Source organism: Pleurodeles waltl, chromosome 3_1, assembly GCF_031143425.1.
Source record: "Pleurodeles waltl isolate 20211129_DDA chromosome 3_1, aPleWal1.hap1.20221129, whole genome shotgun sequence".
Lineage (NCBI taxonomy): Eukaryota > Metazoa > Chordata > Amphibia > Caudata > Salamandridae > Pleurodeles > Pleurodeles waltl.
In genome coordinates, this window is record NC_090440.1 from 1,782,043,287 (window position 1) to 1,782,071,176 (window position 27,890).

Sequence of the window (27,890 nt, forward strand, 5' to 3'; positions counted from 1 at the left end):
CAACAAAAGGCAAAACGTTAGGGTTAACCATGCCATCAGAGGCATTTTCCTACACATCCCCTCTCCCCCAAACGAAAGAGGATGAGACTAACCTTTCCCAAGAGAGTCTTCATTTTCTAAGTGGAAGAACCTGGAAAGGCAATCTGCATTGGCATGGGCAGTCCCATGTAAGTGTTACACAGCAAAGTCCATTCCCTTTAGGGATATGGACCACTTCAACAGTTTAGCAAATTGCGACCCACCTCATTAATATTAATGAGGTGGGTCTTTGCGACCCCATAGCAACTCGCAGAAGGTGTCTGAGACACCTTCCTGCATTCCAAATTGCGAGTTGCAATTTGCGAGTCGCTGGGACTCGCAAATTGCAACTCGCAATTTGGAATCTTCCTACATCTGGCCCATAGTTTCTTTTAGGGTGTCAGAACAAGGTCCAGTTAAGTTTTCTGGGCATTTTCTTGGAGGTACGTTCTGTGAGGGGTGTCACTATGGATCCATATCCCTTCACAAACCTCCTATAGTAGCCAGTCAAGCCAAGGAATGCCCTGACTTGAGTCTGGGGTTTTGGAGCTTCCCAGTCCAGAATAGTCTGGATCTTGGGTTGTAATGGCTGAACTTGGCCTCCACCCACAAGGTGTCACAAGTAAACCACTGTACCCTGTCCTATCTGACATTTGGATGCCTTGATAGAGAGGCCTGCTGCTTGCAGGGCCTGCAAAACCTTCTTCAGGTGGGCCAGGTGATCCTGCCAGTTGGAGCTAAAGACAGCAATATCATCTAGATATGCTGCACTAAAGGACTCCAAGCCAGCAAGAACTTGATTCACCAACCTTTGGAAGGTGGCAGGGGCATTCTTTAAGCCAAAGGGCATAGCAGTAAACTGATAATACTCATCAGATGTAGAGAATGCTGTCTTTTCTTTTGCTCCAGGTGCCATCCTAATTTGCCAGTGTCCTGCAGTTAAGTCAAAGGTACTCCGAAATTTAGCTGCACCTAACTTGGCAATCAATTCATCTGCTCTGGGTTTGGGGGTGTGCACCTGCCTTAGTGACAGTGTTAAGTCCTCTGTAGTCCACACAGAACCTTATTTCCCTTTTGCCATCTTTGGTATGAGGGTTGGGGACCAGGACCACTGGGCTAGCCCAGGAACTGTCAGAGTGCTCTATTACCCCCAACTCCAGCATCTTGTGGACTTCCACTTTGATGCTTTCCTTGACTTGGTAAGACTGTCTGTAAATTTTGTTTTTGACAGGTAAACTGTCCCCTGTGTCCAAATCATGGGAACACAGGTGTGTCTGACCAGGGGTTAAAGAGAAGAGCTCAGCATACTGCTGTAGGACTTGCATGCAGTCAGCTTGTTGTAGAGAGGGTGTCTAAATAGACAACTCCATCCACTGACCATTCTTAGGGTCAGTTGAGAGGAGATCAGGGAGAGGTTCACTCTCTGCTTCCTGATCCTCATCAGTAACCATCAGCATGGTTATGTCTACCCTGCCATTATAGAGCTTCAGTTGGTTAACATGGATCACCCTATTGGGTGTCCTGCTAGTGCCCAGGTCCACTAAGTAAGTGACCTGACTCTTCTTTTCCAGGACCTGGTAAGGTCACTCCATCTGTTCTGAAGTGCCCTGGGAGCCGCAGACTCCAGAGCCCAGACTTTGTGCCCTGGCTGGAAGTCTACCAGTGCAGCCTTTTGGTCATACCACATCTTCTGGAGTTGTTGGTTGGCTTCAAGTATTTTGGATGCCCTTTCCATGTACCCAGCATCCTGCAGCGGAGGCCAAGCACGTAGTCCACCACATCTTGTTTAGGTTCATGGAGAGGTCTCTCCAAGCCTTCCTTAACAAGTGCCAGTGGTCCCCTTACAGGATGGCCAAACAGAAGTTCAAAGGCGGGAAACCCTACTCCCTTCTGAGGAAAGCTCTCTGTAGGTGAAAAGCAGGCATGGCAGGAGGACATCCCATCTCCTTTTGAGTTTTTCAAGGAGCCCCATGATCATGCCCTTCAATGTTTTGTTGAATCTCTCAACAAGTCTATTGGTTTGTGGATGGTGTGATGTGGTGAATTTGTATGTCACCCCCCACTCATTCCACATGTGTTTTAGGTAAGCTGACATGAAGTTGGTACCTCTGTCAGAAACCACCTCTTTAGGGAAACCCACTCTGGTAAAAATACCAATTAGGGCTTTGGCTGCTACTGGGGCAGTAGGTGACCTAAGAGGAATTGCTTCAGGGTATCTGGTAGCATGATCCACTACTACCAGTATGTGTTGATTCCCTGAGGATGTGGGTGGTTCAAGTGGACCAACAATTTCTACACCAATCCTCTCAAAGGGAACCCCCACCACTGGAAGTGGAATGAGGGGGGCCTTTGGGTGGTCACCTGTCTTGCCAGGTGGCACAGGAGCTACAAAACACCTTTACTTTCTGGGACATGTTGGGCCAATAAAAATGGTTTACAAGTCCTCCATGTCTTGGTTTGTCCCAAATGTGCAGCTAAAGGGATGTCATGGGCCAAAGTGAGGATAAACTCTCTAAACTCCTGAGGCACTACCACTCTCCTAGTGGCACCAGGCTTGGGGTCTCTGGCCTCAGTGTAAAGGAGTAAATCCTCACAATGGACCCCATGGGAGCCACTGATATCTCCCTTTTCCTGTTCAGGAGCTTGCTCTCTCAGGCCTTCAAGAGTGGGACAAGTCTTTTGTCCCTGGCACAGCTGTTCTGTTGTGGGTCCCCATGGGCCGACCTGATAAGGTTCCAGCTCCATGGCCTCAGTTACCTCAAGGGATAAGACATGTTCCTGGGAAGAGAGGTTTTGTTTCTTTTGCTGTTTAGAGGCAGGTCCTCCAGTCCTCTTACCTTTTCTCTTGGAAGGTTGGGCCATTATTCCAGGCTCCAACACTTCTTTTTCACCATGTGTAGGAAAATGCCACTGATGGCATGGTTACCCCCTAACTTTTTGCCTAGTGTTAATGCGAGTTATGATTGAACGTGTGCTGGGACCTTCTAACCAGGCCCTAGCCCCAGAGTTCTTTCGCTAAAACTGTACCTTTGTTTCCACAATTGGCACAACCCTGGCACACAGTTAATTCCCTTGTAAAAGGTACCCCTGGTACCAAGGGTCCTGTGGCCAAGGAAGGTCTCTAAGGACTGTAGCATGTATGATGCCACCCTGGGGACCTCTCACTCAGCACATGCACACTGCCTCACCGCTTGTGTGTGCAAGTGGGGAGAAAAAGACAAAGTCGACATGGCACCCCTCTCAGGGCGCCATACCCACAAATCACTGCCTGTGGCATAGGTAAGTCACCCCTCTAGCAGGCCTTACAGGCCTAAGGCAGGGTGCACTATGCCACAGGTGAGGGCACAGCTGCATAAGCAATATGCCCCTACAGCGTCTAAGTCCATTCTTAAACATTGCAAGTGCAGTGTAGACATATTGAGTATATGGTCTGAGAGTTTATCAATACGAACTCCACAGCTCCATAATGGCTTCACTGAATACTGGGAAGTTTGGTATCAAACTTCTCAGCACAATAAACCCACACTGATGCCAGTGGGGGATTTATTGAAAAATTCACACAGATGGGGTATCTTAGAGATGCCCCCTGTATGTTAGACAAACTGCTATTGTAGGACTGACTGGTCTGTGCCAGCCTGACACTTTCAGACACGTTTCTGACCACATGCCTCTGTGCACTCTATGGTCAGAAACAAAGCCTGTCCTGGGTGGAGTTGCTTCCCACCTCTCCCCTACAGGAACTGTAACAACTGGTGGTGAGACTCAAAGTCTCAAGCCTCGAATTACAGTGCCCCAGGGCACTCCAGCTAGTGGAGATGCCCGCCCCCTGGACAAAGCCCCACTTTTGGCAGCAGGTCCGGCGGTACAATTAGGAAAAAGAGGGAGGATTGACCATCCCAGCCAGGACCACCCCTAAGGAGTCCAGAGCTGAGGTGACCCCCTTCCTGCAGAATCCTCCACCTTGGTTTGGAGGACGGGGACCAATAGGACTAGGTTTGTGCCCTCCTCCCCAAAGGCAGTGGGCACAGGGAGGGTGTGTAGTCACCCTCAGGGACAGCAGCCATTGGCTACTGCCCTCTGAACCCTAAAAACACCCCTAAATCTAGGATTTAAGGGCCTCCCTGAACCCAGCTCACCAGATTCCTGGCAACTTACAAGAAGAAGAAGGACTGCTTAGCTGAAACCCGCAGCAGAGAAGAAGGACGACAACTGCTTTGGCCCCAGCCCTACAGGCGTATCTCCTGCTTCAGAGAACCTGCAAAAGAACAGCGATGCGTCCAGCGGGACCATCAACCTACGCCCAACTCCAGAGGACTACCCTGCACCCAAAAGGACCAAGAACTCCCAAGGACAACAGCACTGTCTAAGAAAAACTAACAACCAAGGACTCCCACCTCACTCCGAATTCTTGAGTCCTGACCCCTGGGCACCCAACACCCACAGACCATGTCCAGGGGGTCCACTGAGCAAGAGAGGGTCCCCAGGCGATTGCAAGCAAGTGCCTACCCTGGGTTGACCTCTCCATACCTCCACGACAATGCCTGCAGAGGGATCCTGAGGACCCTCCTGGCCGTGAAGCTCCGGAAGAAGATATCCGATGCCTAAAGACACACTGCACCCGCAGACCCCAGGCCTTGGAGAAACAGACACATTATGCATCTCCGTTCAGCAGGCGGCCCTCCTCCCTGTCCAACCGGTGGCTTGCCCGAGACACCCCTCTGGACCTCACCTGCAGCTTCTGAGTGACCCCCGGGGTCTCCTCATAGACCAGCATTGGAAATCCAACATCCTGTGTGCATCCTGCACCCGCCCGCCCCTATGACGCTGAGGGTGTGTGTTTGGTGCCTACTTGTGGTCCCTCCAGTGCTCCTCTACCCCCCCCCGGTCTGCCCTCCAGACCTGGGTCTGCGTACCCCCTGTCTCCATAGAAGCCGCCGTTAAATTTGCTCATCTTTGACCTCTGCACTCCTCTGGCCCCGTGTTGCAGGTGGAGGGTGTTTGGGGTTAACTTGAACCCCAACCAGTGGACATCCTAAAACCCAGAGACTGAAACTGTAAGTGTTGTACTTACCTGTAAAACGATCTAACATTTCTTCCCCAGAAACTGTTTCTGAAAATTGCAGTGTCCTTTTTTAAAACAGATTATTGCCAATAATTCAAAAACTTATCGATTTCAAATGAAATACTGTTGATACATGTGTGAAATACGAATCTAATGAAGTACTTACCTGCAACTTGAATCTTGTGGTTCTAAAAATAAATTAAGAAAATATAATTTTGATACATAAAAACCATTGGTCTGGGGTTAAAGTATTGAGTGCGTGTTTCTTCTATTGTCTTCCTACAGGGAGCATGGGTTCAGAGGAGGAAACACCAGGCTAAAGGACCACTGTCAGTAGGTTAGTCCTGACTACCACTTAAGGCAACTCAAGGTCCAAGACGTCGCTGCTCTTCTCACCACCACTGAGTAGGAATCCCCTTCCTTCACAGCCACGGTAGGAAGAGAAAGCATACCAGTATCTGGAGAAACATGCAGTTCGCTGGCCTCACCCAATTCTGTACGCCAGTCCATATGGTCTTGGAGCTGGTCCAGCGACCCCTCCCATTCCTCACCGTAACCTAGCCCATAAGAAAGGGGCTCAAGATCTGACATAGGAGGCAAGGCTCCTGACAAAGCTGGCGTCATACGACATCCATCCGGCTCCATGTCGGGGTCAGCAATGTGAATGGGGCAGCCCCTGGGCGTTAAGGAGATATCGTGAGGATCAGCATCAGGGAAAGTCGGGGGGATGGAGTGGAGGGAGTGTACGACTGACGCTGGTCCGGATCCATGACTAGATCCATGGATGTCCCGGGGCGCCGGGGCCAAAGTCATAGGAGCGAACCCAAAGCCGCGCCAGCAGTGTCTGGCTGCCCAAAAACTCTCAAAGTTTGGCAGGGGTCACTCCAGTTTCTGGAAACTCGGGAAGATGCGGAATCGGCCATGTTCCTCTGAATGAGGCCAAGAGTGCAGATGCTCCCTCGTCTAATCAGTCGACGGGGAGAAGTCAAAGAAAGCTTCGACTTCTTGCTCTTCTTCTTGTGCCTCGACTTACCTGCTCATCCCATGGACTTGAAAGGGGGGTGGGGGGATGGAGGACTCCGTGACTGCTCCTGGTCAGCTTCAGGGATCGGCCCATCAGAGCCTTCGAATGCATGGCCCGACACTCAGAGCACTACTTTGGGGCATGGTGGCACTTCAGGCACCAAAGATACACAAGGTGTGGATCTGTCAACACCCGATGACACGAACCGCAAGGCTTAAACACGGCCTTCCTCTAAGACATCCTCAATTTACCATGAGTAGAAAACTCCCAAAATCTTCAACAGAAAGTCAAAAAGTGACTGAGGGGTAGCCTGTTCGGATTGGTGCTAGCTGGTGTGGAAAGAAAAGAACTGATGTCAGCGCACTGGGGTGGCACCTATATAGAACCCACAATGTCAAATCCGGAGTGGACATCGCAGATGAGAGATGCGGAGCCTACAGTCTCCACCTAACAGCACGTAGGTGTACTGCTCAGAAAATTCTCCAGATCAAGCAGACGTCTGTGGGAAATTCAAAGGTAAAAAATCTGCAACTAGAAGTCTCTATCAGATGCCTGACACAATTCTGGTGTTCCTCCTGGCACCAAAATGGAGGCAGCATTCCAACCAACCTTCCATTCCGACCATACCCCTGTCCTCTCCTCTGTTCGGAGAGCTATGAAATGTTTCCTGATCCAGTTTGGTGCATGAGGATATTCAACAGGTGAGAAATCTGTAGGTAGAAGTATCCATCAGAAGAACAGGATACACTATACTACAGGAAACCTAATTTGTAAGCAATATTTCAGAGTTATGAGCAGGAAAAAGTTTACAACAGAAAGTGAGTTACTAGAAATTTCAGTTCCATTTAAGGTAGAAGTTGAGTGCTTAGTCAACTATAAATTCTGAGTTGATTAACAACATTAATATGTTCTACAGCATAACTAACAAAATCATTTTGAAAAAAGTAATTAACAAGTAACAAAAAAATAATCATCAACTACATTTTAATAACAAACATTTTATTTTTCTTACCTTTCTTACTGGGTCCTGTAAATAGCAATCAATAATTTTGTCGTACTGATGCTTCCTTTCATACATAAACTCACATATTTGGTGGCTGAAAAGTATAATATTTGTGCATTAAAATGTTGGCAACACAAATGGTAGTCATATGTATGCATTGCCTAGACTCAGAAAAAGAGTTCATGCTGAGAAGAAAAGGATGCTGAGAAGAAAAAGTATCAGACACCATGGGGTACATTTTCCACATAGTGCGCTGGAGGACATCTTGAGAAATTGCTAATAAAAGTTTCTCCTATCTAATTTACTTCCTGGAGTGTGGAAAATGTACATTGAGGATACAAAATAATGGTTTCAAATCTTGGTGCATAAAAGAAGGCAAAGATTGCAATTGTTATTCTGCAAGTGCCCGCTAAGATTCTTGAATCAAATGCTCCAGCTCACTTACAGCTTTACACATGGCTTGAAATCACGTCACAAAAGATTTAAGATGTTTTGCTGCTTCAGTCAATATTCAGTAATACACTGACATATGTGCTCAATTATTCTATTAACACAACAGGACAAGACTTCTCAAACCTATTAGGATTTAATAAATACATTAATGAGCACACTGTAAATTCAATCAGTGGACCAAATTTTATATTGCTGACATGCATTCTCATTTTTAATAGCAAACCTTTTATTCACAATGAAATTCAGTGCTCAGCACAAGAAAGATTTTATGGCTAAGTCATTTGGAACTTACATTCTGTTCCATTCCATGTTCTAACCTTTGCTACTTAACCACACTTGCATTACTACCAGAGTCCCTACAAGCCAAAGTATCCATACAGAATGACAGGATTCCTACAGAGCTATAATGGCAGAGCCTAACAGACAAGGAACACATTGGATGAAGAGAGGCACCACTATCTCTTTTGATTTAGAAAACGAATTTGCAGGATACAGTATTACCCAGTTGCAAAGGTGTCCACATGTATATCCACAATACCTTCTCTCCTTCCAATATCCTGAACCAGCATCTATCACAATGACATATGAACTTCAAACATTCTGGTAGGAGAACACAGGCACCCAATTCACTGGCACATGGCTTGCTGGAGACAGGTATAAAAAGAAAAATGCCCAACATATACAGTCACTTCAAGTGCTCAGCACATATAATTTCTCTAAATTCAGATGAAATGTGGTCAAAAAGGGGCATCAGACAGCAAGAAACAAATTGTCAAAGTTGTTAATACTGTAATGTTTTTTTTATAGCCAGTAGTTCTCAGTTAACAATTGCGTAATGGTTATCAGCTGTAGTTTATCAGTTCAGCAAGAAAGGATGACAAGTGATATGTTTTATCACATAGAAGCCATAGCAAGGTGTGGTTAACTCACTAAAGCATCAGTCTCATCCAGAATCATGCCTCAAACCTCGCAGGTTTCAGGATATGTTTCATGTTTGTCTTGAAGTGACAAGTCAAATGTTCTCATAAACTGTGTTAAGCCTGATGGTTGTATAATGCAATGAAACAGTATTTATCTCTAGCATTTCTATCTCTCAGACACCCATAAAGATGCTGACTCAGAAATGTGCCCAGTATTTCTCAGGTGTATGAATTGGCAACTGTTTTGACCCATATCTTATGCACACGGTACAAAACTAGCCTCAATCAGTTCACCTAGAATGTATCGAGAAACTTATTTTTTTCTGTGCAATGCTCTGCCTTCCTCAAATGATTACTGGTTTTGTATGGGTGTGTGATCTTTTTCTACAAAGGAATTTGCATAGTTATCTAAAGAAAAAGTCTCTCTGAGTCAGATCATTCTTCAGTAACAATAAAGTATTCTCATCAGATTTAAGGGTGAATGACATTAACCAAGACATGGCTTGTCATACAAACTGACAAGGAGATATCAACATGATAATCACTGATTATGGAGATACCCGAAAAACAAGATACTTACCTTTGATAATGCTCTTTCAGGTGGATACTGTATCTATCCAAAGAATCCTCCACTTTAAAATATCCTCTGGTGACAGACTGAGCCTGGACGGTTTCACAGCAGTGCTAGTACGGGCCGCTAGGTATCGCTGTATGGCTCCGCACTGACTTAATTCCACCCCAGAAGTGACATAGAGGAGTGACATATAAGCACCATCCATGCGAGTCAACCGCTGTCTCTTCACTGAATCCTTCTGCACCCTCAGCCAGGGAGTCCAAAACAATTGGATTGGAGGTACCAGTGTGCAGATATCTAATTTGGGATCTTTATATGATAAACAGAGACCACTATGGGGAGGTAAGAGAGCAGTGAGAAATCTGCAGTTTTTAAGTTACTTGTTTTTCTGCGAGAAAAGAATAACTGCAAATTTCTCTCTTTTAGAACAGATACCAAAGCAATATCTCCCAAAGGTGGAGGGTCTGTGGAGTAGACCAAAATGTCCTGCAGGACTGAGGAGTCAAAAAGTTGTTTTTTGGCCAAAGTGTAGCAGATCTTAATACAAAATACTATTCATCATGACAAAGCCTTTTTCAGCACCACATGACCTTTCTGTGCCCCAGAGAACCCCACAAAAAGTGCAAACAATATAAAAGCTTAAAGCTCTTTTGCAATCCAACCAATGTCACCTCTCCTCTTCTTTAAAGGGCTGAGGAGGAGCAAAGAACGTTGAAAAGGTGATGAACTGCACAATGTAAAAGGGAATCACAGCTTTTGGCAAGATGGCCGCCCTGGTCCTCAGCACCAGTTTCTCCGGAAAAAAAAGTGTTGTAGGGTGGTTGCACAAAAAGAGCCTAGAGCCCATACACACAATAACCAGAAGTGATCCAGACGAGGAAGAGTCAAAACACCAATAAGCAGCTGTGCATTGACTTGGAGGGAGTACAGATGAGAAAATTAGGACCAAATTAAGTTCCCACTGCAGCATCACAAATGCTTGGGAGGGAACATCTGTGCCAACACTTTAATAAAATGCATCCAAACAAGTGACTTAGACAAGCATGGCTGGTCCAGTGAATGCAAAAAGGGCCACAAATAACCATTAACAGTGGCCACAGTAAACGCTTGCTGGGCCAAAGACGAAAAAGAAACTGTGACAGTTTGGCTTGTAACGGGTCTGTGTTGTGGACTACACCTAAGCCATAGATTTATCAGAGCATACAGTGTAAATGGATTTTGTGGAGGAGTGCCAGGCAAAGAGGATGACATCCACAACCTCCACTGGTAGAACAAACACAGTGAACTGCCACCCCTGATGCTGCTGCATCAGAAGTTCCTTGTGAAGGGACAGCTTGATTGAAGGACAGATGCTCATGCCTAGGACTTCCAGGTACCTAACTCTCCTGGCCCAGTTTGGTGCCTCTAGGATGACTTGGGCCCATTCATTCCTGATTTTGTTCAGAACGCAGGGCAGAAGAGGCAGTGGCGAGTACAGGAGTCCCAAGCTCCAATCTACATGGAAGGTAGCACTGAGAAAGAGATGCTTTAGAAACGACAACATGCAAAAGTGCCGACATTGAGCATTCTCGAGGTGGGGAAATGATCAAGCCGGCATTCTCACTATTGCTCCATGCCACCTCTGGGTGCAACCGACATTGGTGATCTGATAAGCATCTCCAGCTGTGTTAGTCTGCCCTGGCACTTAAAGATCCAGCCAGGTAGTTTGCCACCTCAGAAATTCCATACTAGTCCAGCCACTTCCAGAGGACCAGAGCCTACTGACACAGGGGAGAAACGTCCTTAACAATGCGCTGTGAACAACGTGAACATTTAGCATGCAAGCGCAACCTCGCTTGCCGGAACATTTCTGTGCCTTAACAACGCATGTGCCAAAATACACATATGTGTTGTTAAGGCACAGAAAAAGCCAGAGTGAATTGGGAGACGATGCAGTGATTTAAGTGGGGAGTGGGGGGTATTCTGCTGTTATTTTAAGGGGGAAGGGGAGGTTGGGTATTTCTTTTTTTTTTAGGGTAGGGTGTGCAGCTATTCTTATTTATTTTTTTAGGGGCGGGAGTGTGGGGGGTCTGCCTGGTGTTTGGTATTCTTTTTTTTTTTAATTTAGGGCTTAGGGTGGGGTCGTTTATTTTTAAAGGGGTGGGGGAAGGTTTAAGGAAGGGCGGGAGGAGGGGGGGTTTGAGTATTTTTTTTACCTTTAGGGCTTAGGGTGGGTAGTTTATTTTTAAAGGGGTGGGGGAAGCTTTAAGGAAGGGCGAGGGAGGGAGGAGTGCAGAGGAGGAAGGATCGTGAGAGGACGTGGTGAGGTAAGTGGGGTTGGGGGTAGTTATTAACAGTGTGGGTGTATTTAGGGTGGAGGGTGTTGGGGTCGTTTAGTTTTTAGGGGTCAGAGTCGTTTTTTAAAGGACTCAGGGCAGGTGGGGGTTGTCGGGGTTGTTTAGTTTTTAGGGGCGGGGTGAGGGGTTTGGGATATTTTTTTTGAAGGTTTAGGGTGGGGGGGTCGCAGTAATTTACTTATTAGGGGGAAGGTTTTAGGGCTCAGGGCAGGTGGGGGTGTTGAGGTAGTTTAGTTTTATGGGGCAGGGGTGGGGGGGGTCGGTGTCGTTTTTTTTAGGGCTCAGGGAGGGTGGGGGGGTCAGGGTAGTTTAGCTATTAGGGGTGGGGTTAGTTTTTGGCCATAGGGCGGGTGGAGGGGGTATATGACAGAACTACATATGCCATTTTTCATGTTGTTTCCACATATTCCTTTATTAGGCATGCTTTTACAATGAAATTCGTAAAGGCATGCATGGTAAAGGCATGCAAGGTAACACCACAGTCGTGGTTCTGACTGCGTTGTTAAGGCATGCGTTGTTCTGGCATGCATGGTTCTGTCACACAACCAACACAGCACACTAGAACTCACCCACCCTGCTTATTGCAGTACCACATGGTGGTGGTGTTGCCCGTGAGCACTTGCACCAGCCCTCCTTTGAGGGTGGGCAGAAAAGCCTTCAACGCCAAGCAAATCAACCTCAACTCTAATAAACTGATATAGCGCTGAGTCTGCGCATCAGACCAGAATCCTTTGATCTCCAACTCTCCCAGATAGCTTTCTTAACAAATCTGTGATGCATCTGTGACATGGCCAGCTGTGTGAGGGGCAAGGAGAGGGTTTTGCCAGTGTACCAGTCACGGTTCAGAAGCCACTACTGCAGATCTTTTGCAGTTTCCTCTAAAACCTGTATAAAGTCAGACAGGTTTCCCTGATGTTGAGCCCAATGTGATTTTAGGTCCAACTGCAGAGCCTGCATGGAAAATCTGGTATATTTGATAGCAGGATTCAAGAGGCCAGCATCTCCAAGAGACTCAGAGACATCCACACTGAGATCCAGAACAGAGGCTGAAACATCTGAACCAAACCCCAAATGTCCTGGACTGTTTGTGCCAGGGGAAAGTCACAAAACAATATGTATCCAGAATAGCTCTAATGAAAGGGTGCATCTGCAAAGAAGTCAGATATGACTTTGCTACACTGATAGTGAACCCCAATGATGTTAGGAGGTTTGCCATCATCTGGAGGTGGTTGAAAACTGTCTAGGTCAATCCCACCTTTAGCAGCCAGTTGTCGAGGTAGGGAAGGACTGACACCCCGACTTCTGAAAGCGTGCTGCGATCACCATCATCATTTTCATGAACAACTAAGGGGCACTGATGTGCCCAAAAGGGAGCACTGCAAATTGAAAATGCTCCTGACCCACCAAGAACGACAGGTAGCGCCTGTGGGGCTGCCTGGACGGGAATATGAAAATAAATGTCCAAGACCACCATCCAGTCCCTGGGTTCTGGAGCAGAGAGGATCTGGCCAAGTTTAAGCAGCCTGAATTTGTCATTCACAGGAAGGAATAGAGAAGATGAAGACCTAAAATAGGATGAAGGCCTACGTTCTTCATCGGCACTAAGAAGTATCAAGAGTAACTTCCAGTTTCTACTTCAGAGGCGGAACACATTCTCTGTGGCCCCTTTGGACAAATGGACCTGTGCTTCCTGCTGAAAAATGGACAGATGGTGCTTCTTCAAATGCACTGATGGTGGTAGACTATACATCTGAGTGGAAAGAAATGGGAGGGCGCAGCCCCGATGGATAATACGGAGGACCCACTTGTCTGAAGTAAGTGCTTGACACCCTTGTAGGAAATTGCAGATCCTGCCTCCAACAGGGTGGCTATGTGCTCACAAGAACACACTAAAATAGGCTTCCCACTGTAGCTGCTGGAGGGGCAGGTAACTGAGCTGTACGTTGTCCCAACTGTCCTCGTTGTCACGAGAACAGCAGCCAATGCTATGACAGGGAGGAAAGGGCTGCTGGGCTGGAGGAGTCTGGAGATGCAAAATGATAAACCTCTAGAGTAGCACAGGGATTGCAAAACTGCTGGTGGCATTGTCTTATGGGAGCAAAAACGCTTAACGAACATGCTGTGGCTCTTCTCTTCATGAAACATTTCTAACACTGAGCTTGTTTTGTCTCCGACGAAAACAGAGCCATCAAATGGTATATCCATTAAGGATACCTGGATATCCCAGGAGAAGCCTGCAGACCTCATCCAGGTTTGGGGCCAAAGGGCCACACTAGTGCTTATTGCTCCCCCTAGGTAGTCTGATGTGTCCAATTCAGAGTGAATGACAAGTTTTGCTGCATTGTGATAGTCCTGAATAGCCTCGGTGAGGGATGCCCGAAAATCATCCAGAACAGCCAGCAAACATGTGACACAGAATCACAAAGACCATAACAGCAGCCCACAAGACAGCTGACATTCATAGATCTGATGGTCAGGCTGGTGGATGAAAAAAATCAGCTTCCCAAATGTCTCTATGCAATTGGATTCATGATCAGGCAGTTTAGTAGGGAAAGCATTCAGGTGAATTTGCTGGGAGACACCTGTATCATCAGACTCTCCGGCATTGCATGCTGAGTGAGATAGCCTGGTACAGAGTGATGGCAACTCACAACCTGTCTCTTAAATGGTGGCCCTGAACAAGGGTTCAACCAAGAACCAAAATCAGTATGCATTAGTGGCCTTAATAAATGGTAATAGTGGCTCTGGGCAAACTCGACTAGGTTAAAGTACTTCTGTCGAGACATTAGTCGTTCCTTCCATAGTTGGAAGTTGTAAATCTAGAACCTCTGCAGCCCTTCGCATTACAACATATTTGTCCTCTTCATAAAAGGTATCATTGTCGGAGCATGTGCCGAAAAGATTATGTCAAGTCTGAGTCCTCCCATGTGGTGAGGGCAAAGTATCATAATCCGAATGATTGTCAAAAGGCTGCCAGCTGTGCCCAATCTCAGTGGTGGTGGATTTGGCTCAGAGTCAGACAGCACTATAGGCTATACAGGTTACGGATATCTGTTTCCAACAGTCACTACAAGGCTTAACTCCTGTAGTGTCAGAAAAGGATATGCCCTTTCCAAACTGGAAAAACATTTGGGAGAAAAAGCTCATCAACGGAGGAGAGAAAGTTAAAAGCTAGCTCCAGATCTGCATACAAAGGCACATAACAAAAGGAACTAACGTCAGTGAAGTTAAAAAAAAAACAACGACAACAAATACTGCAATGGAGACGCAGAGTGGACTGATGTGCCAGTGTTGTTACGGCTTTCCTGCTAATGCATGCTTTGAACCTAACCCATAAAAATGTTCCTAACAATATGGGTATTATGTCAGCCTGTCCCAACCATTATTTTTTTAGTTCGAAAGCATTACCTACTCAGTGATGTATAAGTTTGTGATATATATCAGGGTAGCTAATCACTTACAATGGGTTACTGCTTTCCGCAGATTTTACATTGTTCTTTGGTGGTCGTACCCACAAGAATTCATTTATTCTTAGAGATGCTGATATAGTCACAGGTCCCAAGAAAACATCCCCAAAGACTCTTTTCATAACTGCTCTTTCCGTCTGAGTCAACTGATTAAAAATATATCTTTTGGGGTTATCGTTTACCAGGGCCAATGTAAATATATATGAGTAGGAGAGCTGAGTAGTTAACTAACGAAGTATGCATGGCTCTAGACTCATCCATTATCAATTAGTGTTTGACAAATGGAAAACAATGTACGTTGTATCATTGGTCTCTTACTCGCACTCATATAGATGAGACCAGGAATTATTTAAACTAGGAGTATGGGCAGTACAGTCAACCACTGCCTATCTGGTTTAGTTAACACAGGAGGGATGGATTTTGAATGGAGGTTCGAAGAAATGTAAAAACGATAATTGTGGAGGAAACACAACAGGAATATTACTATTGCACTTGAGCAATTTCTGCAAGATATTCAAAGGAACAGTCTGCGTATGATTGACTAGTAGGGGCCAAGATGAGAATTCTCAAAGTACAGCTAGGAAGAATCATTAACCACTTAAATATAGAATGCCTATGTGTTGCAACCGTTGTCAATGGAACTATTTATCACACGTGAATGACAGAGCAAAACAATTAAGGGGACTATGACCTCTAGCGTTAGGAACTTCGACACCAGACAGCAGGGAACTGTTGTTCACAATTAGGCCTAAGCTCTTTGTCAGGCCTTTCCTCAGGGGCATGCAGCTGTAGGAACCACCAAGCGCTCTAAAAGTCAAAATACTGCACAATTCCCTACCACCTAGGAACGTGCGTGCGTACCCACCCAAGGGAAGTAAGCTAGCCACACTAAGGCTTTTCAGAAATAGAGTACAAAACAAGTATACCAGATGCAATGCAGATAAGATAGAGTACACAACAATTTCATAATAAATACATGCATTGTGTAAACAAGAACTCAAATGTTAAATAGTTCAGAAAAACAGAAGTATAACTACATACTAGTTAGTCCAGGGTCCCTAGCTATGAAATCATATAAAGTTCACAATCACGAAATAAATGCAAACATTGGCACAATTCTAAAATCAAAGTAAATAATACCACAACAACCAGTTACAGAAATGTTACAGTCAGGTTAAAGAGAGCGACCACATAATGATCGAGATCACTACCTGACTGCGATAAGCACACCACACAACACAATTCTCCTACCAAAATGGAGTTAATTTGTCAGGAGTCAGTAATGTTTACTGTTCACAAAAAACAGAGATTCTCGACCCACCCAGGCGTCTCATAATACATCGAGCAGGCAAGAGCTCTTGGACCACTGCCACTGCATCAGGTTTAAATGAGGAATCAAAAACATAAAACGCCAATGCAGTGATTGCTCTCTAGGAAGAGTTGCCACTAATCTCATCTGCACTTGAACAGATCATTTCTTGGTTATCCCTCTTCTGGTCTCTAGAGAGTGATAGAGTGGGTTTCAGGGCCTCCTCTGGTTAGGGGTTTCCACTGAGCAAAATCAGTAGAAGCATAGACAAACAGAGATTCAGAAGGGGGAGTCTGGGTTCCTAGCCAGGAGGACAAGAGCAGTGCTCAGCTACACGTTCTGGAAGCACCAACAGAAGCAGGGTCGACACAGATTCAAGAGGTATACAAGAAATAAGGAGAAGCTACAACTCATAAGTCAGGCACTTGAGCCACGACCCACTGCCAATTCAGGTCATGGCATCTTCCAAGTTCATAGGGTTCACACGATCGAGCAGGAGCAGACTTTTCCTCCTTTTTCCGGAAAGTCCTGCATTAGTTATTGCGTAAGTGCAGACAATGTACACTTTCCAGGTGGCTCCTCTGTTGTGGAAAGTTGCCTATTACTTCCAGACAGCGCTGGAAAAATAGAACAAGTCAATGAAGAAGTGGAGGCTGAGAGTCCTCTGTGGCCACAGCCATCCAACATCTTGCAACCATCATTCCACCACAAGTATATGCATGCAAATAGCTACAAGTAACTATAAGAAAAGTGTAGAAGTTGTGTTTTCAAAGCATGTACCCTGTACATACATTCCAATAATCACAACCAATACAGTAAAATAATACGTTTTGTAATGGCCTTGAACTTTCCCATTTATACAAAAAAGTATTAAATACGAAAGGTCTATCTGCTGTCCAAGCCTCTGAACTTAATGAAACATTGCCATGTCCTAGGGCTCCTCTCAACCACTGGTCACTGGAGCCTGGAAACGGGATTTAGACTGGTGCATGTTAGCAGAATGGTGGTTTATGGAAGTAGAGGCTGTCCTCAGAAATGGGTGAGGGTCCTTGCGAGCTGGAACGTCCATATGGGTAATATCTGTGACAATTAATGCTTGGGGAATGTGCAGGACTCCAAATAATGCTATGTGAGTTTGAAACAAGTTCCTTGGGGTGACGGGCGGGGGAGAGTTATGTGTCGATTTTAAAACTACAGCAATACTATGTATGCACACACTTTTTGTGGCTCATTTACCTAATAAAAAGATAAACATTTTTACAAAAAAAGCCTCCAAGCTTGATGTACACAGGGAGATCAATAGGTACTCCGATGTATGTAGCCTCACATGGAAAAGCTCCAAAAATATAATCAGGCTGCCACAAGTCAGGGCTTGTGCACGGAAGGTCATTGGTGGCTATCTTCTTTCGACTACAGGGTAACGATACTTATGTTGTTTCTCCATACACACAAAATCATAAATTGTTGCCCCGAGAAAGTTCAGTTTGTAGTTGTTGGGGTCCTTTAACTTGTTAGCTGGCGAGACTTTTTCAACCCTGTGTGGAGTCGTTTTTTGGCTATTTGGGATAGTTTGTGCCTAAGCCTACATAACGTTTTTCCACATAAGGTAGCCATGCCAAATTTGGGCTCTTTTTTCCCAACATCATAGGAATTCTAAGGGTACCCAGGATTTGTGAATTCCGCTGGAGAGCAAGAAAATAGCTGAAATACAGCTAGAGTCTGAGTTTTTTTGGGGGGAAATAGGACAAAAACGCTAAGCAGAAAATTGTCTTTCTTTCTTTTATGGAAAATAGCATCAACTAAAGATTTGCTGTGCTAAAGTCACTCTTAGACCTGTCAGCCTTATACAGTCAGAGGCTCAGGGACAGCCACAAACTCCCAAACCAGCCCTTGGTGGACTTCTTAGATTATTCCAATAAGGTACTTGAAGGCTGGGCGAGGGGCAACAAAATGGATGATTTTGTTGGACTGTACAACCTGATTCTGAGGGAGCATGTGCTCAATACCTGCTTTACAGAGCTGTGCCAATATCTCGAAGATAGCAAGGCTGACTGACCCCAGAAAGCTTGCTTAGGAGGTGGACCTCTTTGTCAGCACCAGAGTGTCCCAGAGGCATCTGTGGGGGCACTCCAAAAAGGGTGGTCAGGGTTCCCACCTGAAGAAAGAGGGGGATGTAAAAACAAGAAAGAATTCTCGCAAGGCCCCCAAAATAGATCTAAGGAGAAATGGTCCCCTTTCCAATCTGGCCACCAGAAGGCGGCTTCATTGACAAGAATACTGGTAAATTTGTCCCCAAGTGCTATGAATGTTACCAGTATGGGCACATCAAAGGTGATTCCAAGTGTCCCAAGAGGGCAAAACCCCCTCCTCCCTACCCCTCAGTGGCAGACCACGGGGTTGGCCAGCACAGTGCTTGGGGAGGAGATGGCCCCAGTTAGTGTGGGGGAGACAACTGATGTTACTCCAGTGTCTCTGTGTGACAAGGAGAGAGGGCCAAAGGCCCACATGCCTTCCAATCCTTTCAAGTATAGGCAGTGGGTCACCATCAAAGTGCAGAGGAAGACAGGATCCACTATAACTACTGTCAAGCACCATCTGGTGTCCTCTGCATAGGTGCTACCCAATACATTCCATCAAGTTGTAGTAGCAGACACAGTAGAGCCACTACCCTGTGGTTCTGATTTACTTTCGGTGGGAGGGAGTCTCAGGCCTTCTGAAAGTTGCTGAGAGCCATGCCTGCAGACCGTCTACTAGGAAATGATTTACAGCACAATGCCTGGAAGGAAGTGAAGCTTAGGTCACATCTGGAAATATTGGGGTTGCCAGAGTGGGACTGTGTGCCCACCAGGTCCATGACTGCCCAGGAGGGGAGTCAAGGAGGTCTGAGGCATGCGCAAGTGGTGCCAAGAGAGGGAAGCCCCAGCATGTCCCACGGTATTGGTGGATGGAGTGCTGGAGGAGGCTGCCCAGCAGCCTACCGGGGAAGACAAGCAGAAGGGATACCCACCAGGAAGGAGTTCTGTAAGGCACAGGAGGAGTGCCCAACCCTGGAGGGCATGCAGTGGCAAGCTAAAGCCCAGGCAGCTGGTGATACCTCTTAAGATCACCTCATATATAAGGAGAATTACCTTTTGCATAGTGAGCCTTAAGGCACCTATGTATGGGGCAACATGGACTGGTAGTTTCCAGTGTGACAGGGCCTTCCCCCAAGTGGGGCTGGCTCATGAAATTCTGCTAGCAGGACATCTGGGGTAGGCTTGTCTCCCACTTTTATTGGCCCTTGATGAAGATATCCTCAGATGCATTCTGCAGGACGTGTCACACCAGCCAGGCCAAAGGGATGACAAGGAAAAAGCTGAAATCTCCCCTGAATCTCTTGTTTGTCATTATCAACCCCTTTTAAAGGGTGGGCATCAACATTTTAGGACTCTTGGACCACACGACAGCCTTAGATAACAGGTTTATCTTGGTGGACCATGAGACTAGATACCAAGAGGCCAAACCTCTAAGGACTGTGACTGTACATGGAATGGCTAGGGCCCGATCTGGATTTTCACCAGGGTGGGGTTTCCTAAAGAAGTGCTGTCAGGCAAGGGCACCAACTTCATGTCTGCCTACATGAAGTCAATGTAGAAAGTCTTTGGGGTAACCTACATGTTCTCCACACCCTACCATCCACAAACCAATGTGTTCGTTGAAAGATTTAACAACACCATAAAGGGCATGATTATGAGCCTGCCTGAGCCCATGAGGAGAACATAGGGCTTCTTCTTACCACCTGCTCTTTGCTTACAGGGAGTTACTACAGAAGAGAGTGGGGTTTAGCCCATTTGAGCTTACGTATGGTCACCCTGTAAAGATACCTCTGAGTCTGGTCGAGGATCCCTCACCCCATGATGTGGTTAGCTATATGTTAGACTTAAAGAACAGAACTGCCAAGTTCTGTAAGAAAATGTCTGAGAACTTGGGGGCCAGCCAGGAAGTTATGAAGCAATGGTATAACTAGAAAGCTACCACAGGGAAACTGCAGCCTGGACTGAAAGTATGGGTGATGGAGCCAGTGGAACCCAGAGCCCTCCAAGATCACTGGAATGGGGCATATGAAGAGGTTGTGAGGAAGGGGGAGGCCACCTACTTGGTGGATTTCATGATCCTCAGAAACCCCTTAAGGGTACTCCATATCTACTGCCTTAAACCCCACTAAGAGAGGTCTGAGGTCACCATGTTGCTGGTGACAAATGAGGAGGTGGAAGAGAATGAACTTCACCCTGATCTCCTGTCATCTAAAGAAAAAGATGGGTCAGTGGAGGGTCTCAACCTTTCCCCTAGCGTGACCCCAAGAAGAGCAGAGGGACTATCACCAGTTGCTGAGGCAGTTTACCTCTCTGTTTTCCCTCACCCCTGGACTTACACATCTGTGTAACCAGGATATTGATACTGGAGACAGCCCACTGTAAAAAATAAACATACAGACTGCCTGACAAAGTGAGGATCAGTATCAAAGAGGAGGTCTCTAAGATGTTGGAACTAGGGGTGATTGGGCACTCTAGTATAGTAGTCCCTGGTCCAACCCAGTGGTGCTGATACCAAAAGCTGAACCACTAGAACCCCTTGAGAACTGTGGTTCTGGGTAGACTACTGGGTCTTAAATCAGGCACTTAGACTAGTTGTTCACTTAATCCCCTGAGCTCATAAGATCATTCATAGATTAGGGCATGCCACATTTATGTGTTCTTCTGGTTGACTTCAGGGTACTGGCAGATTGCCCTAACTGAGGGTCTAGAAAGAGGTCGGCCTTCTCCATACCAGATGGCCACTTTCAATTTAAGGCCATGTCCTTTGGGCTGAAAATGCCCCTGTCACCTTCCAGTGTCTGGTGAACCAGATCTTGGCTGCTATGGAGGCCTTCAGTGCTGCTTACTTAGGAGGCATAGCTGTCTTCAGTAGCAGCTGGAGACCACCTCTTCCACCTGTAAGAAATGCGTTAGGCCCTGCAACAGGCAGGCCTCACTATTGAGGCCAGTAAGTGCAGATAGGGCAAGGTTCTATGATGTACTTGTAACAACTTGTGGGCAGGGATAAGGTTTAGCTCCTCCAGGCCAAATAGAGACTTTTCTGGCCTTGGGGCCCCTAAAGACTCAAACTGAGGTGAGGGCCTTCCTTGGCCTCACTGGATATTACAGCAGGTTTGTCAAGGGGTATGGTACCATTGTTGCCCCTTGACTGAGCTGACTTCCAAGAAGCAGCCTCAGAAGGTGATCTGGACGGAGGCTCGCCGGAAAGCCTTTGACATCTTCAAACAGGCCATGTGCACAGCCCTTGTGCTCAAGGCCTTCAACTTCTCCAAGAAACTCATAGTCCAAACAGATGCTCCAGAGCATGGCATAGGAGCATTCCTATCACAGCTCAAGGAGGACTGATACCAAACTGTACCTTTCAACTCTAGAAGGTTACTTCCCAAGGAACAGAGATGGAGAGCTATTGAGAGAGAAACCTTTGTTGTGGTCTGGGTATGTAAGAAGCTGAGCCCATACTTGTTTGAGACTCACATCTGAGCTCAGAAAGACCACAGGCCCAAGAGGCTCATGCAAATGACTGCTGAGTTTCCAAATTTGTTGAGGCTGTCCATCTCCCTACAGGGAATGGACTTTACGGTGGAAGAGAACCAGACCACTCCAATGCTGATGGTCGCTTCAGGTTCTTCTGCCTTAGTGATGATGAGAACTCCCAGAAGTTTGGATAGTTCTCTTCACCTTCAGCTAGGGAGAGGGAAGGACATGTGTTAGACCTGTCAGTCTTAGGGTGGTCTTTCCCCAAACCTTTGTCAACTTACCTCCATTTTCTGCTGAAATTAGTTTTTGTTGACCTTAGGACTCTGTGCACTTTACTACTGCAAACCAGAACTAAAGTGCTTGTGCTCACTTCCCTAAGCATGGTTTAGTTGGCTTACACCTGATTGGCATATTCAATTTTGTTATAGGCAGCTTATAGTGCAGCATATCATATATAGCCAGGGCCTGTAAATTAAATGCTACTAATGGGCCTACAGCGGTTACTGTGCCACCAACTTAAATTGCACCTTAAAACATTGCCCAGGCCTGCCATTGCAGCCTGAAAGCAGTTTTTAACTGCCAAATCGAACTGCAATATTACCTCCTTGCCAAGCCTTAGACTCCTCTTTCAGGGCACGTAAGTCTCCCCTACGGTAAGCCCTAGGTGGCCCATAGGGCAGGGTGCATAGTAATTAAAAGGTTGGACATGCACTTTTAAGTTGTTTATGTTATGGTAGTGAAAAACTCCTAAGATTCTTTTCCGCTACTGTGAGGCCTACACTGGGTTGCCTTATTACATTTAAAAATTGCTAACTTTTGATTGGGACCAAGTAGGAACTTCATGTTTGGTATCTAAGAACTTGGCATGAAAAATCCTCTTTGATAGTAAAATCGGATTTTACATTGCAGTTTTTAAAAAGCCACTTTTAGAAAGTGGTCATTTTCTGCCTGCAGCTGGTTTTAGGTTACATAACTGGCTGTTTCTGACAGACTGAATTCTTCCCAGACAGTCACACGATAGAGGAATTAAGTGTGCCTGAATGGGCCATATGCTTGCAGGATGTGGGTTGAGCCGACAACAGCCCCACTTGCAACTGAATAGACTGTGCTATGCCTTCACACAAAAGGATTATCGCCTCAACAGTGTCACTGCTGCTGGCTTGTAGCCAGGAGGTCAGGAAATTCCAAGCACTTCAAAGAGAAACCTCTAGAAATGTCTCCCAAACAACAAAGGAGGCAGAAGAGATAAAAAGTGGGATTCTCAGCCCCACTCTTAAATTCACTCTCTGGACCTGTGGAAGGACTCTCAGAAGATTGCTTGTTGCTGTGACCTGCTGTGCACAATGCAAGACTGACTTACTGTACCTTTAAGGACTGCTTTGCTGCCGTTAGCCTGTCTTGAACCGCCAGAGGCCAGCCCTGGTGTCTGATCCCTGCATCTTTACCTGAACCTAGGAGTGACTCCAAGAGCTAGTTTGCTGGCCTCTTCTTCAGAGCTACAAGGACATAAAAGGCTCCCACCATCTTGAACCGCCCCCCCCCCCAAGTTATGTCCTACCAATCCTGGACCCTTGATTGTGCTGCTAACTGTGCCTAGATAAGCAAAATCCATAATTTGGGTCAAGAACATCTTTGGCTAAAAACTGCTTTGAGAACAGAGGGAAGACCCGGCCAACCTGCTTATCGATCGCTCAAGGTGCATCGCCAGTTGAACTGACTTTGCGGCTGCTTTTGCTATATTCTTCCCCGCAACAGCAAATCCTGTTCAGCGGTCCTTCACCAAAGGGGTATCTGTAGGAAGCTGGCTATCCATCTAGTGTACTAAATACTTGGGGACATTAAGCAGATAATACAGGCAACCCTTATGGGTTTACAGGGTTAAAAGTGACAATCCCAAAAGCTTTCTTTGTGGTAGTGTGGGCAAGCAGTTAGGCTTATCAGAGTTTAGTGATAAGCATTTGTTGAACTCACAGAGGCAATAATTGTGACACACACTCAAAAAGGAACTTAAGACCAATTGTTACAAAAATAGTTACTGTTTGTTTATAACAAGTTTCAACACCAGAAAATCTTTACGAGAATAAATCCTGATGCACTTTTGAAGAACACAGGCAATATACCTGAAATGCCTCTAATGTAGTAATGCAATCCTATGGAAAAAAACACATAATGCATACGGGTACTTACAGGACCACATTTCTGAAGTTAAGGTAAATATGGAGCAGGGTCCAAAGCAGCACCAACAGGTCACTTCGTGAGGCTCAGGGGTGACCAGGTGCAGAAGTGCTTTTCAGTGTTGGGTGCCCCATTGCTTTGAATGGGAAACGGTCCTGGGAAAAAGAGGCTGCACGTACGGACCTGGGGGGCAGCCCGGCTGGACTATGCGGGGGACTCAGCTTTCATGATGCTCAGGGATTTTGGGACAACTCTGGTCCTCTTCTCCTCGGGTCAGGGGCCGGATGCAGAGGTGTCCTGAGGCGTCAGGTTTTCATCACCGAAGGCAGCTACGGAAGAGGTGGCCTGCACTAAGGCTGCAGACGGTATCGGGCAGTCCACTGTTAGCAAACCCAAGATGGGCTTTGGCTCTGAAGTGCCTAGGTACCACACTGGCACCGCCGGCCCACTTCAACTGAGACTAGGGGGCACAGGTGCAGTGGTGCTGTCCAGGGTATGATTTTGGTGGTCAGGAGACCTTGTGAGTCTTCCTTGGTGCCTGCAGTGTGCAGGGAAGCAGCTCCATTATAGCATGAGAGATCCTGGTTACTTCTCAAAGTGCTGGCAATCCTCCCAGGCTTTTGGAGGCAGAACAGCTGCATGACGAGTCTTCTTTGGTGCAACTGTCGAGGACAGCAGGCATGCCAGCAAGTTTGGGGCCAAGTCAGATGCTGCACCTCAGTTCTTGCTTTTCGCAGCTCTTCCGGTCCTTCTGCTTCTTTAGTCCAGCAAATCTGTTCTTGTGGTGTTAGAAGGCCATCTAAATACTCACTTTTGGTGTTGTAAGGGGAGTGTAGGGTAGTAGCCAATCAGATACGTACCCTTGGGGTGCCTACACCCCCACATGACCACTTCCTGTGGGGAGTGGGCATATCCCTATCCCAGAAGCCCTAGTCCCAACCAAATGCAAAATGGTGTAACCCTTCCTCGAGTGTCCACTTTGGGTAGCCCACCATAGGGTTGTGGCTGGCCCAAAGGTGGTACATGCCTACAGACAAACTCATTTTCCCACCTGTCGTGGTTCCAAATGGGCCTCAGAGCACTCAAGGCTGGAGAAACCAGGGGTTGCATACCAATGATGGCAGAGTCTTTGAAGCCCCAGGACTTGGTATGCATTTGGTATAAGCTTCAGAGCAGACTTTGTTTCTGGCCTCTGAGAGTGTGACCTCTCACCTCCAGGGAGGTCAGAAACCTGTCTGTGGTGCAGGCTGGTCGAGAGCAGTCAGCCATCACACTCAGACTAGAGGAATTCACTGGGCACACCTCTAAGGTGCCCTCTGGGTGCATGTCATAATAAATCAGAGGCTTGCATCAGCCTGGAGTTATTAAGATGAGGTGTTTGATACCAAACACCGTAGGGTTCAGTGAACCCATTATGTGACTGGGTCACTCATGATGACAAGTGTCCAGTACATACCTTAAGATGGCTTCCCTGTTCACTTGTAATGCACAGAAGTAGGGCTGGGCATCACAGGGTCATATCTGCTCGAGCAGATAGGACCACACATCAAACATAATGCACTGTGCCTTAGGGCTCCAATGCCTGCTGAAGGGGTGACATATATACTAGGATGCAGTGCTAGAAACATGGCGCGCAATGGGTGTGCCTTATTGTGTTTTCGCCTGGCTTGCACCAGGACACACAGACTGCAATGGCAGCTGTGTGCAACTCGTTTTTAGGGGGGGGTTGTGGAGGGTGGCACAAGACATGCTACAGCCCTTAGGGACCCTCTCCCCTACCCATGCCCTAGGTACTAGGGGTACCACTTACTAGGGACTTACACAGGTAGAGGAGTGTGCCAATTGTACACACTGTTACCATTTTTAGGGAAAGAGCACTGGGGACCTGTTTAGAAGGGACCCAGTGCACCTCAGTTGAAAAATCTTAGTACCAGTGAGCAAAAAGTGGGGGTGACTATGTCAAAAAAGGCACTTTCCTACCGTATCCAAGGTCCTAGAATGGGTCTTCGGCTTCAGACTCCTGCCTTGTGCAGCTGGAAAGTTTTGACTTAAAAAAAAAGAGACTAAATCTGAATGTAGAAATCTTCACTGTGGCTTTGACCCATGGATCCCCGACAAGAACGTTCTCTCCTTGAACACTCCCTGCAGCCCGACTGCTCTTTGTGCCAAGCTATTCATGGTGAGGCACAGGTTATTTTAGTGACTTTTTTGTGCTTCACCCTGCAAGGGATTGTGGCTGTTGCTTAAGCAGGGCTCACACCCAATCAACCAACAACCCAATTTCTCACATTTACCGTCTTCCAGCTTTCAGGAACATGTAGAGTTTTATGTAAAAACAATTTTTCCAGTTTGGCATTTTGTAAAGAGGTGCATGGTCATTTTTCCAAATTTTTGAACTTTGAACTTACTTCCCGTTTGTGGTGTTTCTTCATAGCTAGCTGAAGCTGTTGGAGCTGATCCAGCATCACCATCTCATCCATAGGAATCCAGAATGGAAACTACGTTGGAGCCAGTGCAAGAGGGGAATGACTTATTTGCCTAGAAGTACCTGGAATATCTTGTAACTTCAAGTGGTGTGAGTGACAGGAAAGCCATGCACAGACTTTTTATGCTTCTTATGACTGTTTTGATTTACTTGATTTGGAGGAGGCCCTATTGCGTAAATGACCTCTGTATCAAGATAGAGATAGAGTCCTTCCCCTGTATCAGGACTGCCACACTATAGACTCACAAATCGGGAATGAGATTTTGATTTCCACACCTCCACAACACCTAATTTAGCCTTGTGACTACTGATGGCCGTCCTGTTCATCTTGGCACATTAACACAACTTTGAGTTGTAGCCGGAGCCAAGACAGCAGAGGCTATTGTCATGTGGATCTGTCACAGACATTTGTGAGGTGCAGGTCACAAGGGGTTTAAACTCTACTGGTTTAGAGGACATTTCTGCACACTTTTAGGAAACAAATCCAAGAAATCCAGTTGATGTGTTGGTGTGGAAGGAAAGGAACTCACACCAGCGTGAGCAGATGATGTAGACATACTGGTCCCGATATCATATCAGCACAAGATGGAGCAGCGTGAGGTAGCTCAATGTCACACAACTCCACCTGTCAATGCTGGAGGGAATTATTACGCGAAAACTTCCGTACCCTGTCTAATGCTTGGAGATATTTAAGAGGTGAGGAATCTGAGATCAGACGTCGCTATCAAACAAACAGTATCATCTGTACAGAATGAGACAAGTAGTTGTCACGATTTAACGCAGAGGCCCTTGTCAGAGTGCTGTTGTCGAAGCATATAGGTCAGTGGCTCTAGCACAGCAGCAAAGAGGATGAGGATAAGAAGCATCCCTTCCAGGGTCCTCTCACTATTTCAATGGGTGGCAACAGAATGCTGTTTGTTCTGATGAAGATGGTAAGACTTTTATATAGAGGAATTTAATCCAGCATATGAATAAGCCTCTCAGACCTATCCTTTCAAGAGTTGCAAACAGGTATGCCCACTCCAAAGAATCAAAGGACTTGGTGGAGTCCAAGACCACAGTGACAGCATTAAGTTGCTGATGAAGTAGAGAAAAAACTGTGAATGTGTGGATTTATCTGGAATAAACCTCTATTGATCAGGCATGTTTAGGAGTTGCAGGAGCAGTCTGTTAGCCAGCGTTCTGGCAAGCTTCTTGTCAGAGTTTATAAAGAACAAAGGCCAGTGTCCTTTGTAACACTTAGGAGCCTTGTCCTGGGTCACTGATAAAGTTTCACGTAAGAAAGATGGAAGTATCCCTGTTGTTTACCCTTCCTAGTATATAGCAAGTAGGTGTGAAGCTATAATGTGTATGTGCTCATTAAAGAATTCACCAAGCAGTCTGTAGTTGTCGGGGGTCACGACTTCCCAGCATGCTATGCACCACTAGTTTTAGCTCTTATAGCACAATGGGTGATTTAAAATCTTAGAAGTGGTCTTCTTTCAGCCATGACAGTGCAGTGCTTTTAAATAT

At 46.3% G+C, this 27,890-nt stretch overlaps 1 protein-coding gene across 3 annotated transcripts in view; it reads right to left on the reverse strand.

Annotated features, from left to right (window-relative positions):
- Nucleotides 1–27,890, reverse strand: part of VPS8 (VPS8 subunit of CORVET complex) — a 1,496,959-nt gene that overhangs the window by 743,267 nt on the left and 725,802 nt on the right. For all 3 annotated transcript variants that reach the window (XM_069225817.1, XM_069225815.1, XM_069225816.1), the window contains exon 31: nucleotides 7,117–7,201. In XM_069225817.1, coding sequence (XP_069081918.1) covers nucleotides 7,117–7,201 — 85 coding nt within the window. The remainder of the gene's footprint in view (nucleotides 1–7,116; nucleotides 7,202–27,890) is intronic.